At 36.7% G+C, this 17,190-nt stretch overlaps 4 protein-coding genes across 5 annotated transcripts; 3 read left to right on the forward strand and 1 right to left on the reverse strand.

Annotated features, from left to right (window-relative positions):
• The first annotated feature begins 1,990 nt into the window (after positions 1-1,990).
• On the forward strand, positions 1,991-6,292 carry LOC101297696 (somatic embryogenesis receptor kinase 1-like). The gene is made up of 6 exons (XM_004291666.1): positions 1,991-2,287; positions 2,381-2,452; positions 2,535-2,678; positions 3,014-3,085; positions 3,197-3,268; positions 5,433-6,292. Exons 1-6 carry the CDS (start codon positions 2,076-2,078, stop codon positions 5,503-5,505), a joined length of 645 nt encoding a protein of 214 aa, XP_004291714.1. The 5' UTR covers positions 1,991-2,075; the 3' UTR covers positions 5,506-6,292.
• A 226-nt stretch (positions 6,293-6,518) lies between these two features.
• Positions 6,519-8,664, reverse strand: LOC101297987 (ribonuclease H2 subunit A-like). The gene is made up of 2 exons (XM_004291667.1): positions 8,622-8,664; positions 6,519-7,711 (listed from the first exon to the last, which is right to left on the reverse strand). Exon 2 carries the CDS (start codon positions 7,667-7,669, stop codon positions 6,782-6,784), a length of 888 nt encoding a protein of 295 aa, XP_004291715.1. The 5' UTR covers positions 7,670-7,711; positions 8,622-8,664; the 3' UTR covers positions 6,519-6,781.
• LOC101298286 lies at positions 8,632-12,635 on the forward strand. 2 transcript variants are annotated; one of them, XR_184091.1, is made up of 6 exons: positions 8,632-9,006; positions 9,077-9,272; positions 10,229-10,279; positions 10,752-10,841; positions 11,774-11,944; positions 12,040-12,635. XR_184091.1 is itself a non-coding variant. In XM_004291668.1 (3 exons), the coding sequence occupies exons 2-3, from the start codon at positions 11,809-11,811 to the stop codon at positions 12,252-12,254; spliced, it is 351 nt and encodes a 116-aa protein (XP_004291716.1). In that variant the 5' UTR covers positions 10,750-10,847; positions 11,774-11,808; the 3' UTR covers positions 12,255-12,635. The 2 variants fall into 2 exon arrangements, 1 of the variants encoding a protein (XP_004291716.1); XM_004291668.1 differs by lacking the exons at positions 8,632-9,006; positions 9,077-9,272; positions 10,229-10,279 and having other exon boundaries at positions 10,750-10,847.
• A 2,234-nt stretch (positions 12,636-14,869) lies between these two features.
• Positions 14,870-15,589, forward strand: LOC101308055 (ATP-dependent DNA helicase PIF1-like). Its single transcript, XM_004293089.1, has one exon. The coding sequence runs from the start codon at positions 14,870-14,872 to the stop codon at positions 15,587-15,589; it is 720 nt and encodes a 239-aa protein (XP_004293137.1).
• Positions 15,590-17,190: the final 1,601 nt, after the last annotated feature.

The following is a 17,190-nucleotide window of genomic DNA, read 5'->3' on the forward strand; positions in this document are numbered from 1 at the left end:
TAATCGAGAAAATCATTTTCAAGTGATTTAAATTCTGGAATGGACATTAAGATGTCTACTACAAATCTTATGAAGACACTAGATGAAATTTCAAATGTAACTGTACGATTTCTAGAAGAAAAGAAACTGATGCAGGATGGCCGGGATTGGGCCCGTCCCATACCGATCCCGTCCCATCCCGATCCCGTCCCGTCCCATCCGGGATTAGGCCCGGCAGGATCGAGTCTGAAAAATGTAAGGCCCATCCCGATCCCGTCCCATGTGTAACAACCGGGACGGGACGTGGGATGACCTCAATCCCGTCCCATCCTGTCCCATGCCCACCCCTAATGATATGACCTGAGAGTGATGGGGCAGTATCACCCTACGTTGTCGAAACCGTGAAACCTCCAGAAGGGCTACATTAGCCCATATGTTGTGTCGAACCTTGCAGGCCTTACAAATGATTAGGTATCAACAGTGACATCATAAGAAATTTTATTGTTTATGTTGTTGTAGCCATAAATGGACACTCTTGCTACCCATGGTCTAGTAAAAGTACCATGAATGGTAGTTGGCCAAGTTTGTAAAAGTCAAATCGTGGTATCGGTCACATGAAAGATAAAAAGTCTGGCAAGTAAGTATTTTTGAGCTCAAACCTTTTCTCATTGCATGCATTGGTTTTATGAAATCTCAAAGCAGGATTATGCCAAGTTTATCTTTTAAACTGTTTAATGATAGGATGTTGAAAATGTTTTGGCTATTTCTTTGGTCTCTATTTACGCTATCGTAACATGTATATTCAACCCTAGCTCGATTGGGTTGGCGCCTATTGGGCGAAGCGAGGACGAAAGCTCACCCCTACAATAGTTTGTGGATGCAGGTACTATGTACTGAAACGAGACAAGCAAGGAGGGAGCATGGGGCGTGTGTGTTTTTTAATCGTGTCATTTACTTGTTGAGGTGACTTGTCTTCTTTTACAGATCTTCCTTGTGAACCTTATGAGTAATTGTTTGTGAAGTTGCCTTGAATTTATTGTTAGCTTGAAGAGTACCTATTATTGATGTGCTATAAGAGTTGTCGCATGTTTTCAAATTTGGCTCTTGAATGCCATATTCCGTTTGGAATTCTGTGTTGTCTTTGTGAAATGTAAAGTGTTTTCTCGACGTGTTTTATAAATTAAAAGAAAAATAAATCCCAAATCGCCTTGAACTTTGGGTTAATGGGTTATTAGCACGCCTTTCGGACATGTTGGTTCCTCATTAGTTTAGGGTTGTGACATTGTAGCTACTCTATTTTGGGGTGTTACATTATGAGAGCCCTTCTATTGAGGACCTCTATAATGAGGACTAGTTGATGACTTTTCGGTTTATAGTTTAGAATACATATTTTTCTATCACATCTTGGAATCTCATCCGTTTAGTTTTTAGGTCTATATGATTAGATCATTCATACAAATTTTCAGCAACGCACGAGCAACAGTCCTGTCTGAACGATTTCAAGTTTTTAAAGGTAATGGACATTTTCCTAAGCATTGATGCTTGGTAAAGTTTCTATTGCCTTTGTTATCCGAGATTATTCAACTTCTGAAAATATTATTGATACCGATGTTTTAGTGCATGAAGCAACTTTACGAGAAGGCTGACATTCAATGTATTTTCAACAACTTCCTAAATTTCTTTTTGAAATGGAATTTTTACGGAATCCCCATGAATAGGATGAGAAGGCTGAAATTCAATGTGTTTTAAGCAACTTCCTAAAGTTCTCATTAATGATGATGACAATGTTTTGATCGACAACTTGTGTGGCAAAGCCAATGTTCCTTGATGTATCAATTCTCGTGGCTTGCTTGTGAAGTGCAATGTTGTGTTTTTAAGACATGTTAATAGAGAAGTTGATTTTGAGCGGCTAGGATTGCTTCCTTGAGTCATGATGGTTCAATTTGGTGTCATTGCCTACTCCCCTAGCATTTCAGTTGGATAATAACCTAATATGGTTGTTTTATTTGACTACGTGGTCCGTTAAGAAAGAATAAATAAATAAAGGGATTAAAGGAAGAGAGTGAGAAAGAAAGCAAAGGTGAAGAAGAGCGGCGATGGCGGCGAGGTTATGGTTGATGAGACTAGCCCTCCTTAGTGTAAGCGTGGTTGGGTTGGCGTACGGTAACTCGGAATCAGACGCTTTGTACACGCTGAGGAAGAGCTTGTCGGATCCCGGGAAGGTGCTGCAGAGCTGGGATCCCACCCTCGTCAACCCTTGCACTTGGTTCCACATCACCTGCAACCACCACAATCGCGTTACCCGACTGTACTCCTCTTTGAACTCAACTGATTTGTCATGTATTGTATTAGAATGTGTGATTTTCCATTGCAATGAATGTGTGATTTTGAATTTTCGCAGGGATTTAGGTAACTCAAACCTCTCTGGACATCTGGTACCAGAACTTGGAAAGCTTGAGCATCTTCAATATCTGTACGTCTTATCCTCTCCTACTTCCCCTTCTCATCTTTTCATGTTTAACCCAACCCATATATGTGCTTGTTTGATTATGCAGGGAGCTTTACAGAAATAACATTCAGGGGACTATTCCAGCTGAGCTTGGTAACCTCAACAGCCTCATTAGCTTGGACTTATATAACAACAACATATCAGGGACAATTCCTCCTTCATTGGGGAAACTGAAATCACTTGTCTTCTTGTGAGTTACTTTACCTCTGCTAATGGACTGTTATGCTATTTATCCATCTATCTGCAAATTGGGTGATCCACTTTCTCAAAATTTGTAATGTTCTTGCTTCAAAACGGTGGAGCAACTTATTTGGGATCATGGAGCAAAGGTGCAATACTGCAAAGTGAACGTTGTAGTATTGCACATTAAACAATTTTTCTCCTATTGTTTCCCAGATTAGGACTAATAGTTGACCTTTTATGATTACTAACCTACTGGTCGATTGTCTTTCTGTCAATACATATGTACCTGATTATTCACTAGCATAGTATTGCATTTTGTCTCATAATTGCTTGGTGCGGCAGACGTCTAAATGACAACAGGTTAAGTGGGCCAATCCCCAGGGAGCTCGTTGGCCTTTCAAACCTCAAAGTCTTGTGAGTGCTTATGGAACTAATCTCTCAGCGTTCCTTTTAGTAGTTGTGCTCTTGTATTATCACGTTTGGTATAAGTACCTGACTGTCATTTAAAATTGTCAATCCTTCTAGGGATGTATCGAGCAATGATTTGTGTGGAACAATTCCTACCAGTGGACCGTTTGAGCACATACCTCTAAACAAGTAAGTTCTTTCTATTGCGTATCATGTTGCTCCTTTATCTTTGTTTACCTTGCTATTTGAAATTGAATGGCTTCTCCCATAACAATAACCGAGGGAGCTCTTTTTTGTTCTTTTTTCAGTATCAATTTTATCAAATGCTCGCCATTTTGACACCCTAACGATAATAAGAAGTTGGCTCTGTTTTTCTTCAGCTTTGATTTTATTATTATGGGGTTCCTTTACATAATATTTCGTCACTGAGCTTGTGTAACACCCTGACCTTAAACTTATTTGAATAAGTAAATAAGCTAATTCCCAAATACCATCACAGTTGCAAAACATATCAGCAATCCAAATCAAAGAAATCAATGATAAGTCATTCAACTCAATCTCAAAATCGATTACAACTATTGAACAATTCTCATAATCCAGTATCCCAATCGTTACTCTAGATCTTACCGTAGGTAGTGTCAATTTTACCTTTCACAACTCTAGCCACAGCCATAATCAAAGCGATTTCTAATCCCCTCCTTCTCTGTGACCAAAAAAAAAAAAATTGGAGAAAATCCCCCAGAGATAGAGAGAGAGAGAGACTGTGAGAGTTCTAGAGAGGATGAGACGCCCCCTAGAAGCTTCCCTCTTCTTTCTTTCATTTTCCTTTTTTTTTGTTCTCCCAGGTTCTTCTTTTTTTTTCTCTCCTTCCTGAAGTCTCTCGACTTCTCCTCTCCTCTTCTTTTATTTTTTATCTTTCCCATCCCTCTTGATCTTTCTTTCTTTATTCTTATTTTATTTTATTTTATTATCAAGTTGTATTAACTTTGAGGCAGTGTATATACATATACACATTATACATAAATCTTGATAAACATAAGTATCTAAAAATAAATACTCCCGAGCAATTACCAAGCCAATAAAACTTAGATCTTAACTAACCCCATCTTGATACGACTTTAGTAAGCCCATGTGTACCTTTACCAAAATAAATTGAATTACCAAATTATTGGAGTATTACAACATAGATTATATATATATATATATATATATATACTCACATGTGCATATGTATAAGGACATACCACATATGTATAAGGACATACCAACCCAAATAAAAAGATTATTTCTTATATTTTATAATCAAGGGCATTACAGCTTGGGACAATTTTTTGTTTTTGGTTTTTATTATGCTGTATATAAGACTATGTATTTAATGTTACTTGCGGTATTGTCAAGCATGCACATAGATAGTGAAGTGCAAACCCGAAGAACTGAGATACAAATTAATTTTGGGTAGTGGTACACCTTTGTTCTGTACTCAGCTGATGTCAGATTGGATGGTCAAGTTAATTTATAATATGGAGGGAGATTTTTTGTTGAATAATTTATTATATGCTAATATTTTAAAGAATTGAAATTTGTTTAGTACAAATTTTAACAGCCACGTCAGCAATCTAACTGAGAAAATTGACGGAAGGACTATTTAGAAGGAAAAATCGGGACTTTAAGCCATTCAGATTAAAATGAAACCACAAGGACTGAACAAATGTCAACTTCAAACCACATGGACTATACAATATTTAACCCTATTTGAATTTAAATTTAAGCAAGGTATCAGGAAATGGAAAACCTCGAAAAGCTTGTAATTATTGTAATGGGAAATATGTCGTTATGCTTGGTAAATCTCTATTAAGAATTATAAGGGGAATACCCCGAAGAGATTGAAATTCATTATACGGGTTATGACGTATAATTCTTTTAAATTCACCATTAAAAGAGTCATATACCATGTCAATTTCTCTCTCTTTTACCGTTATGCTTGGTAATTCTTCTTGGCGTGAACATACCCATTAAGAATACCCCGATGAACATACCCACTTCCTGTAGCGTGGCCAGCACTGCTTCATCCATCCCTAACTGTAGAGTTCAAATTGTCAAACACAAATTGTATTATGGGTATGAACATTGCCAAATTGTCTGGACTATCATGAAATAAAGTTCAAAAGGATCATGTGTTTTGTACCTTATTGGCTTATTTAGTCCTGGTGAGAATAATGAGTCTAATATATGGGGGTAGGGTTTTCCACGGCAAATGGGACTCAATGTGTCCTTGTATAAATTTTTTTCCAGTTGGTGGTTGCCCTTTCTTGTGGCTTTACATTGAAATCTCAAATTTGTTTCTATATTGTAGCTTTGAGAACAACCTTCGACTTGAAGGTCCGGAGTTGTTGGGGCTTGCAACTTACGACACCAACTGCTTTTGAGAAAGGATGGAATCTTGACTTTGCTTTGAATTAGATATTGTACCATTTCATGGGATTGGTTTAAATTCGATCCCTCATATAAGAAGTATTTGTGAATTTGATGATACTAATGACATTGGCATTATAACGGTATGTGTAGATCTAAATCACTTGATTTGGTATAATGTTTCGGATACACTTTTTAGTAGCAGTTGAAGTTGTAGTTATGGTGCACGTCCTTGTCTTAAGATCTTACTTGCTTTGTATGAGTGTCTGAATTTGAAAAACTTCCAGCGCCAAGGTTCAATGCTGATTGATTATCATCTTTCTATTTTGTTTCCCTGGTGGGATAGTTGTTTCCTTGTACTCTTTTGATTTCTGGATAACATAACCTAATCTAGTGGGCGAAGCTTTGAGATATAACACTGAAATTCAGTTGTATGCAAATCTACCAACAGAAATGGTAAAATCGTTGAAGCAACCATAATGTTGTCCAACTTGTAACTCGATGGGATGTGTTGTACCAGCCATTCATTTTTTATGTGCGTTCAGATGATTGAGCTGAACAGGTTGGCCTTCAAAACGGATGCTCATTGTTCTCATACATATCATACATATCTGCCATGAGGTAACATGTACAAGACTGCAATCAGTTCCTCCAAATGTTATACTTATTTAGTTCTTTTTCCTGTTTTTCGGGTATAAAGATTTGTTCAGTTTCAAAAATAGAATAAATGAATATTGGAAATAGCTCACCCAAATATGAACAGGAAGAAGCCAAAGAATATACCAGATAAACATCAGTAACCCATCTTGGTTATTACATGCTTGACCCCTGAACGTTACATACACATTGTCAAACAAGGTGCATTGCTTGGTAAAAAAAAGAAAACAGAATCAATGGGGAAAAGAAAAAAAAAAAGAAAAAAAGAAAAACTAAAAAAAGAGCGATAGATGGCATCCATATTACAGGTAAAAGCATAGAAATCAAAATAAATAACTCTCGTGGTCCACAATGAAAAAACAAGAGTCTAGGGCATTAAAAAGCTTGTATCCATCACCACATTGAAATATAAAACTGCAAATGGACGTTGCAGCAATGATGTTGTTTAGTAAATCCAGAATAATACACAACAGAACTTGGCTTCAGTTATGGAACTTCAAATGGGGCAGATTGACGAGTTCTCGTGAGAGTGGAAGTAACGACAAACACCATGGTGCTAGGCAACACCACAAGAACCACATTGCAGTTCCCACTTTGCTAGTATCCAGCCAGGCATCTCTCCTGCACCGTTACTTAGAAATGAGTGACTTGCTCAAACTTACGAGCGAAGAAAAATTTGCAGCGTCCTTTACCACTGGATTCTATTTCTTCAATCTTTTTCTTTGATGTTGTGACACCAAAATTACTTAATTTCAGTTGCCGCTTTCCGTTAGAATTGCTAGAACCATCGTCATCCACTGATTCCCATAAGACTTCAGCAATGTCTTTGAAATATGGAGTACATGTGCCCCAGCTGAAACGCACCAATGATGGGAATCCAAATACCGAGTGTTTGTGATTTTGCAACCAGGCCGTGGTAACGGGATCTCCAGGATATCCAGAACCAAAGTTCTTGTGCAGAGCTCCAGCTGTTTCATCAAAAACCCACTCCCGTAAGGCTCTGTCCCTTGTGACTTTTGCAGCTATGCTTGCTCCACTAACAACTGGGTAAAGACTATCAGCCTTCTTTGCAACCACAAAATTGATACAAGGAAATCTTTCAGACAGTTTACTCCTATACTTTTCAGTATCTCCCACTGTATCCACGTAAACCTCAGCAAGAAGAACCCCCATGTTAAGTACCTTAGTGACAAGGCCAATTGCAGAGTCATGTGATATTTCATTAAGGTTTATCTTAATCTTCTTTAGCATTTTAGCTGAAAGCTCTCTCGGATCTATGATATCAACAGCCCAGCCAATTGATTCATCAGTCTTTAGATTCTCAAATGATTCCTCCCTCTTCTCTTCTTTTAATGTCTTTGAATCTGCAAAGTTCAAAGAGGAGAGAGTCTTCTCGTATGAGCGAGCACAGTATAAGCATCCATATACCATTGGCCCTAAAACAGGGCCTCGACCGGCTTCATCAATGCCCATGATACAAGGCTCTGACGTCCATTGGGGAAGTGTAGTGCCAGATCCCATACTACAGCAACTCTCAACTCTCTTCTCAGGTCTTCTTGTTTCCTGAAAGAATATCAACCATGGGCGTTTATTGAAAGAAGTCTCGATGCTTAAAACACTTTCAAAAAATCAGAACTAAGAACTAGTAGTCAGAAGGACTGAATCTTATAATACATTTGGTAGAGACATTCTATAGACTAATTTAAAACAAAAACCCACAAATTTTAGACAACTCAGTACTGCATTGCAAAAAATAGATTTCATAAAATCATGCAGGAGAAAAAAATGCAGACAAACAACGGCTAGGCAGAGATTCAAGAATTCAGAAGGAGCTGAACTTACTGACTCTATTTAACATAAATATAAGTGCTCCCTCAATAAGTACAAGAGTTTTCATTATTAACAAGATAAACACTCTCTTGGAACGTTGAAGAGTCCTTTTGGCCTGGGAATCTGATGACGACTGACATAATGAAATATGTACGAATGTTTAGCAACACAGCAGCCAAAAACAATTACCCAAACAAGAAGAGGAAGAGAGGAATATGTAGAGAAAACATAAACCACAATATCCGATTCAACATTAATCAAACCCTATAATGATCAGCAATTAGCAGTGATGGGTAGGTGGAGTAACATTTTACTTTCCAAGAGAGCATGGGCACGTAGAGTGAAGTCTCAAGTTAGTGCGCATAAGTCAGAAAACACAATTCAATATTACACAAGGTCCGCCCAGAAACATATACCTGAGATTGACCTGACAGTAGTCTCTAGGCAACCCAACCATAAAATGGTAAAAACCCACAAGACTATTAAACCCTAAGACCAAAGAATGGTTATAGAATCGATTGATTAATGGGACTGGGGGAACTCAATTTGAATAGTGGCATTCAACTCCTTACATAACATAGCAGATATCGAATTTTGAATTAGCAAAAAAAGAAGAAGGGAGAGAAATATAGTCGTTACCCACAGAGAAGAGGAGAGGAGAGAGCCACAAGCAGACGGAAACTGGGGTCTTTTTGGCCGGATTTTCTTTCTCAATCCCGCCTACTATGGTGCCCTTTGCCTAAACCCTGCTATACCCTTTTCCCTTTTCTTTACCAAATCTCTATATGTTAGGCGAGGAGGCCGAGTTACTGTTCACGTGAACGGTACCCTCCACCCGTTGACTTTTCCAACGATATGTGATCAGCCCAACCCACCGCTATCCCAAAAGAAAGCCCACCGCTATACCAAAAGAAACTAGCTAAAGAAAAAAAAAAAAAACCTATCATATTAACTCTCTCTGTCTCTCTCACTCACCGCCAATTTCCCTCAGCTCTTCTGTATCTCCTTCGTCACTCTTCACCGTCTCAGTAAGTGATTCATCTTCTCTTCTGTTTTTTTCTCCTGCAATTCTCTAATCTATGCCATCTGCCTCTGAAGGCCTTCAACCGCCGTCGTGACCGCCGCTCAAGCCTTTGCCCCAAAACCAAAGCACAGCTGTCGTCTTGCTCATAGTCGCCTTCGGTTTCTCACTTTTGGTTTGCCGTTGCGGTTCCTCACTTTTTTCCTTTGTAGGGTTCTGCAATTTTCTGGGTTTAATTGGATTTGGTTGGTTTCTTCGGACTGATTGTGCAAGGTATTGCCTCGCAACTTGAATGTTGATGTCTGGGTTTTTATACACTTGATGTATATATATATATGTGTATGTTAGATCAAGATTCCCAGAATAATCAGTTAGGATTTTTTCAACCAAATCATAAAACGAAATTTAAAACTCGGTTAGTCCTGTTGTTGTAATTGTTTTTAAATTAAGTTATTTCAGCAAACTGCAGTTGATACATATATCCTTATTACATAACTGACTTATAGGAACAAGTTGATTGGATGGCATTTAGACTATCTCGAAGACTCAGAAGCAATCATGGCCACGTTTGTCTAACAGATTGCAAGTGCTCACTGTTATATTCTAAGCTACTTAAATGTGCTAATACCTTATTTAATAAGAACATACAATAAGAATATAAAAAGGGATAAAGTACCACCATCTCCCTGCAGAATAGCACTTTGTTTAGGGTTTAAGAACATGATCAGGGTGTTGCTGAGGGTGTCATTTTGATAATCATTGAGATGTGTAGAAGTTGAGTTATGAGTCATTTCAAATTCTTATGTTTGTTGCTGGTGGAAATCCAACTTCAAAATAGCGCATTGGAATACTCTGTTTTGTTCTTAATCTATGGTTAATTTCCAGGAGTGCTTTGATCATCCTAGCTGGTGTGACTTTGTTTTAATGTTTGAGAAACATGATGTAAAGCGGTGTTATTAGAAAGTTAATGAATTTAAAAAGTGCTGAATTTTTTTGGTGTGGGGTTATTATATGATTGTTGCATATGAGAAGTGGATTAGCTATATTACAAGTAAGTTGCAATACAACCCAACTATGAAGTGTTAGAATGTTATCTCCGTGAATTGGACTATACAGAGTTGCAATGCTCATGTATTTAATTCAAGCTATTGTGATTAGGCAGATGTAGTTATATAATTTTATGTAGCAGTTGCTGAATTAACTTCTATCAATTTTCCGTGCCGTTTCAGGTTGTAATAGAGCTCTTTGAACAACTTCGAGTTGTGGAAGTATTTGCGCAGGTAAACACTTCTTTTACTAACATTTGTCTGCATTTAGGTAAATGCTTTTGGTTAGTATTCTCTTTTTCCTCTGCTACTCTTGGGTAAGTAAAGAACTACGGGTTCAAGCTTGCATTAGTTCCCAGATTTTGTTCATTCCATTCAATTCCCCGGATTGTATTCAGGGAATCATATAATTGTTTTATTGTCATAGGGTTTTCCTTCTTGGTGTATGATTGTTAGTGTCCTATATGCAACATCTTACCTAATCTGAGCTTTTTTTTTTCTTTGCTTATTCGCTTCCCTATTATGAGGTTCAGAGTCCTCATATATACATATACATATACATAGCTAATCTGTTTGGTTAGTTTTCATATGTGTCGGCTAATGTTTGAGCTACGTTTTTATCTAGGATTTTTACTCTATTTATAAAATTTTTGGTTGAGTGTGGCTGATACTTCTCCATTTTTACTATGAATCTTATTTCATACAGGAGTTGTTCGCTCTTATTTCAAAAGTTGCTGCGGTGGAAAAGAAGCAGCAGTTGAATTCTGTGCCTCAAATAGATATCGTGAAAAAAAAGGTAACAGCTGCTGATTGGCCTCTGTTGCTTATCCAATTGTCGTTTTGTCGGCATTTGTTTATATCAAGATAAAATAGATACAGTGTTGTCTCTTTCAGTCTGTTTTGTGGTTATATCAATGACAAATCCTGCAATTTCATGACGTGTCTACTTTTTCTGTCCCGGAACTTTTATGTAGCATTTTTCTTTTCATTTTGTTATATCGGATAAAATAATTTTATCAGTACCTGATTCAATTACATAGCGTAGTCAGTTAGATAGTTGATTCTATAAGATGCTGGAATTAATGGATTGAATAGTATATTTGGTTTGATTGGTTATACTGATCGACTATAAAAAGAGAATTCAGTATGTTTAGTTAGTGTGATGGTTCTGTTGATATTTAGCCTCGCCTTAATATAGCCAACATAAATTGCTCGGTAAAGATATGGAATGTAGTGGTTGTTACTTTCTTAGGTTTTTTTCCCGTTTCATTTGAATCGAGTTTGGCTATTATCTTTTTTGTTGACATGCTGAGCAATTAGCATATATAAGTTGTTTGGTGGGGATTTCTGGTAATCTCTATTATAGCTGATGATGTGAAGATTATTGAATGTTATATGTTATAATAGTTACAAGGAAAATGAGCCGCTTTCTTTCTTATTCTGTTTTTCTCTTTGAAGCATACAAACAGATAAATTTACCAAAATCGTGTCTTTACCTACATGTTATTGTGATCTATAGTTAGTCTTCAGAACCAAACAATCAAACAAAAATGTGTTGTTCCTCTATTTATATTAATAGATTTTATTTGATGTCTATATGTTGTTTTAAAGTTAAGTTTTATCATTTAATTAGTCATGTTAACACCCAGTTTTGATATTACAATTCATTTCATGGAAAGAAAATCATTCTGATCCAAACAGCTGTACTGATATTTGTGCTACTTGCAGCGTAAAGACAATTCAAACCAACTCAACGTGCTTCAATGAGTTCAGAACAACGAAGCAAACATAATCTTCGGACATCAAAAAGAACGCGCATAAGTCATATCCAGCAAATGCATAATAATGAGGATAATGAAAATGCAAGGGAGAATGACAATCCTGCATTCATCAATGAAGGTAATCAATTTATAACTTGAGCATATATTGGATATATTTGTTCAGTAGTAAACATAGCCAGCGCAGTAATTTTCCATTTTTCTGAATATGAACAGGAAACTCTATAAATCTATTCCTCAAATTGACATGCCTTACAGTGATGGTATGGTGCAAGTACGTCGCAGAGGCAAAGGATGTAGAGCTCATAATTGTGCCCGAAATTTTCATGAAATTATTGGAGTCACAAAATGTCGTCTACCGACACCAAGATCATGTCGATATTGTTGTGCTCGCCTATTCCATCATGAAAGCAATGATATGTGTTGTTTGAACGGGAAAACTATTATTCCTATAATTCAATGCCCACCTGAGATGTTACAACTATTTTCCACTCAGACACTAGAAGGCACTCATTTCAGACAACATATTCGAGCTTACAATCATGTCTTTTCTTTCACATCAATGGGCGTACATGTTGATGAAAAATTAGCAACGGGTGGCTCAACATTCACTTTTCGTGCTCAAGGATCCATATATCATAAAATAGGAAGTCTTTTACCGAATGAGAATAGTAGACCACGATTTCTACAGTTGTACATATGACACAGATCATGAAGTGGACAATCGTATGTTAGAGAATGAAAAAACATTATATAGAAATGTGGTTGAGACTATTCAACATATTTTAAATCAGCACAATCCATTTGTCCGAACACTTCACCACTTAGCTCAACGCCAAGATTTGGAAACATTTAAACTCATCATTAAAGAGCAGCCTGCAAATCAGGTTCAATATAACTTGCCATCTGAGTCGCAAGTTGCTGCAATAATAGTCGGTGCAGATGATACAAGAGATATAAGAAGTCGAAATATTATGATAGAAACAAGAGAAGGTCAACTTCTAAATGTATCGGATTGCGCTGGCTATTACGATCCTTTGCAATATCCGTTGTTGTTGGGATATAAACAGTCGAAGCAATTACAACCGTGAGATGACGTGTCGTGCTTATTATGCATATGTTTTACAGGTAAATTTTTCTTACTCTCTTATATGGAATAAATATGTGTGTGTATGTATGTATCCATATGTTGTTTTTGGCATTGTGTAATTCATATATCATTTTAGATTCGTCCACATGAAGACTCAATTTTACTTCGAGGAGGCCGCCTATTGCAGCAGTATGTCGTTGATAACTATGTCAAAATTGAAACGCAAAAGCTCAGATATATCCGTAATAATCAAGCAGACTTGCGATGTGAATTTTATGATGGGCTCCAAGACTCGCTAAATGTTGGTGAGGATAATGCAGGTACGAACTTTATTATTATTATATAAAATAAAAGATTATGTTCGTTCGTCAGTATTACTAAAATAAGCATTTACATCATAATACTATAACATGTAACATAGGTCGAAGAATTATTTTGCCATCTACGTTTATTGGTAGCCCACGTGATATGCATCAACGGTACCAGGACGCAATGGCTTTGGTCCAAAAGTACGGGAAACCAGATATTTTCCTTACAATGACATGCAATCCAAATTGGGAAGAAATAAAAACAAAATTATTTCCAGGTCAAACGTCTCAAGATCGTGCAGATTTATGTACTCAAATTTTCCGTGCCAAATTAGAAAACTTGAAAGAATATGTTATTAAAAAGGTGTCTTGGGTAAAGTCATTGTATATGTTTATGTCATTGAATTTCAAAAATGTGGTCTCCCACATGCTCATATGCTTCTAATGTTACGTGATGAGGATAAGCTTAATAACCCTGATGATTATGATAAAATAGTTCAAGCTGAGATACCAGATCAAAATGATGAGCCTCAGTTGTACGATGTTGTATTGAGACACATGATGCATGGTCCATGTGGAACCCATAAGCCAAACTCCCCATGCATGAGACGTGGAAATTGCAAACGAGGTTCTCCAAAATCGTTTTTGATGAATACATTTCAAGGGAATGACTCTTATCCTACTTACTGCAGGCGTGATCTTCACTCAAGTTCAAATGTTGATAACAGGTGGGTAATTCCATACAACCCTTGGTTACTTGCGAAATATGACTGTCATATCAATGTCGAAATCTGTTCTAGCATTAAAAGTGTTAAGTATTTGTACAAGTATGTTTACAAAGGTCCAGATAAAGTAACGTTTGCAGTCCAACCTAAACGCGATGTGGATGAAATCAAAAATTTTGTTGATGCAAGATGGGTTTGTGCACCAAAAGCTTTTTGGAGAATATTTAAATTCTTAAAGAACCGAATGTACCCTTCAGTGGAAAGATTGCAAATTCATCTACCAAATAGACAATGTTTTCTTTCGCGGTCATCAAAGGGTAACAAATATCATTGCTAATGACATTAACTCAATGACAATGTTGACTGAGTTTTTTGCAAAGAACAAAAAGTCCGATAGTGCACATCAGTACTTATATCGAGAGTATCCTGAAAAATTCAGATGGGATAACAAAAATAAAGCATGGGAAGAAAGACAAAATAACCAGAAGGTAATTGGTAGAATATACACAATGTCCCCATCACAAGGAGAAAAATTCTACTTACGTGTACTCTTAAATCATGTTAGAGGATTTAAATCATGTTAGAGGACCTAAATCATATGAAGATCTCAGAACAGTTAATGACATTTTGCATCCAACTTTCAAAAAAGCTGCTGAACAACAAGGGTTGTTAGAAGATGATGATAGGAAGCCTCCAACATACGTATGCTTTCATCTTTAAGAAGATTGTTTGCCACCATCTTAGTTCATTGCGAGCCTCATGGCGTTCGAAATTTGTGGGATCAATATTACCAATTTATGATAGAAGATTATACTTCTTCAAGTTCTCCAAACAACGCGCATGCCACGAACAGACTTTTGCGAGACTTGAACGAATTGTTGGCCCAACATAGTAAATCTATCTCGGATTATGATTTGCCACAAATGACAGGAGATAATAACGAAGGATCAAAATTGCCAAGGCTAATACAAGATGAAGTTTCAGTTATCACTCCCCAACAAGATTACAACGCAGTTTATCATCTGAATCAAGATCAGACTTTTGCATACAACACTATAATATCTTCTATTGAGCGAAACGACAATGTCATGTTCTTTGTTGATGGTTCAGGAGGTACTGGAAAAACATACTTATATCGTGCATTGTTAGCAACGTTGAGAAATAAGAACCATATTGTACTTGCAACAGCAACCTCTGGAATATCAGCAACAATACTTCCTGGTGGAAGAACGGCACACTCAAGGTTTAAAATTCCACTAGATCCTGAAAAAACTCCTACATGCTCAATTAGTAAACAATCAGATCTAGCTGAGTTAATACGAACATCATCAGCTATTATATGTGATGAAGCACCAATGATGCATAAATGTGCGTTCGAGGCTCTGAATGAAACTTTGAAAGATATAACAGAAGTCAAATTACCATTTGGAGGTAAAGTAATTATCTTTGGCGGGGACTTCCGACAAATCCCACCAGTTGTTCCTAAAGGTACAAGGTCAGAAATGGTCAGTGCCAGTATGATAAATGCCTCATTTTGGAAAGATGTGAAAATCCTTCGTTTACGACAAAATATGAGATCCATCAACGATCCGCAGTTCTCAGACTTTTACTTAATGTTGGAAATGGAGAACAACCATATGTGATTGAAGACATGATACGATTACCTTCATGTATGGTCATACCATGGGATGGGGAACAATCAGTCAACCAATTAATTAATGAGGTTTTCCCCGATTTAGAAACTCACGTAAATGATTCAACATACATGGTTGAAAGAGCAATAATCACTCCGAAAAATGATGATGTTGATATACTTAATGAGATGATTATAAAACAAATTCCAGGGCACGAACACATCATGTACTCTTTCGACTAAGTTGAGGATGATACCAGAAATATGTACCAACAAGAATTCTTGAATTCCATTTCACCTTCTGGTATATCCCCACATTAGTTAATTATCAAAGGCGCCGTCCTTATGCTTTTGAGAAACATTGACCCAAAAATGGGATTGTGTAATGGCACAAGATTAACATGTCGCGGGTTATATAACAACCTTATTGATGCGGAAATTCTGAGTGGTCAATTTGCAAAAACTAGAGTATTTTTACCAAGAATTACTTTAAAAAGTACCAAGAATTTTGGACTCCCTTTCGAGATTACAAGAAAACAATTTCCTGTGAAATTGAGTTTTGCACTTACAATAAACAAATCACAAGGACAAACAATACCAAATGTCGGCATTTACCTCCCAGATCATGTTTTCACTCACGGTCAATTATATGTAGCTTTATCACGAGGGGTTTCAAAAGCTACCACCAAAGTCTTGGTCAAAAAAGGCTCGATCGAAGGACATGAAGGGGTGTTCACAACAAATGTTGTATACAAAGAGATCTTGCTTCCTCCGAGTTAATGTAATCACATAAGGTACTGATAATACTTATTATACTCTTTAACAGGTGCCTACCGTCAGTGTTTAATTGCTGTAAGTTTCCAAACGCAAACACTCATTTTTATTCTCCCTTATAGGAAAACCTCCCGCTGAGGACATTGTTGCAGATGCATGAAGAATTATGTAACTGCAAGTTTATATGTTAACGCTTAATGCTCAATGAATTGTAATATGTAATCTATACTTTTGAAGTTTTTAAGAATTTTCATGTGATGGGCGTGGGGATGAGCCTCCCAACTAGGTTGGGTTCCAAACCCTTTAAAAAAAAAAGATGATCATCTAAATTTTTATTATGTTATTTCTGTCGTAATATGAAATTTATAAACGCTATTAATTGCATAATTACATCAAAAACAGTAATTAATCGTAAACGCTCAAGATGCATTTCCGTACGCGCGAAAGCGCATGCTGCAACACTAGTTACATATGATGCGAGCATCTCTATATTGTTAAATCAATTAGTTTTTAAAATTTGTTCTTAAGAGCTATGCTTAAAAGGTTGCTAAATTTAAGAATTGCTAAACAAAATTGATAAATTTATTAACCGAGCCACGAATTGCTAAAAAAACACCTATATTTTTCCTCTATTTTTTCTCCACGTGTTAGTTTATAATTCGTTAAGATTATTATGTAACTTACATATAATAATAACTGCTGGAACCAAATTCTCATATCAATACCTAAATCTCATAACTACAGCTAAACCTAACAATAATTTTAGGGTGCGGCTATTACCACCCCCACAAACCACTTTACTTACCCCACATGTGGTTGATTTATTGAAAGAGCAAA

Source organism: Fragaria vesca, linkage group LG2 (assembly GCF_000184155.1).
Source record: "Fragaria vesca subsp. vesca linkage group LG2, FraVesHawaii_1.0, whole genome shotgun sequence".
NCBI classification, from domain to species: domain Eukaryota; kingdom Viridiplantae; phylum Streptophyta; class Magnoliopsida; order Rosales; family Rosaceae; genus Fragaria; species Fragaria vesca.

Coding starts and splice junctions, on each gene's coding strand:
- LOC101297696 (XM_004291666.1), top strand. CDS start 2,076: ATGGCGGCGAGGTTATGGTTGATGAGACTAGCCCTCCTTAGTGTAAGC. Junction 2,288..2,380: donor CACAATCGCGTTACCCGACT/GTACTCCTCTTT, acceptor GAATTTTCGCAG/GGATTTAGGTAACTCAAACC. Junction 2,453..2,534: donor CTTGAGCATCTTCAATATCT/GTACGTCTTATC, acceptor TTGATTATGCAG/GGAGCTTTACAGAAATAACA.
- LOC101308055 (XM_004293089.1), top strand. CDS start 14,870: ATGACAGGAGATAATAACGAAGGATCAAAATTGCCAAGGCTAATACAA.
- LOC101297987 (XM_004291667.1), bottom strand. CDS start 7,669: ATGGGATCTGGCACTACACTTCCCCAATGGACGTCAGAGCCTTGTATC.
- LOC101298286 (XM_004291668.1), top strand. CDS start 11,809: ATGAGTTCAGAACAACGAAGCAAACATAATCTTCGGACATCAAAAAGA. Junction 11,945..12,039: donor TCCTGCATTCATCAATGAAG/GTAATCAATTTA, acceptor GAATATGAACAG/GAAACTCTATAAATCTATTC.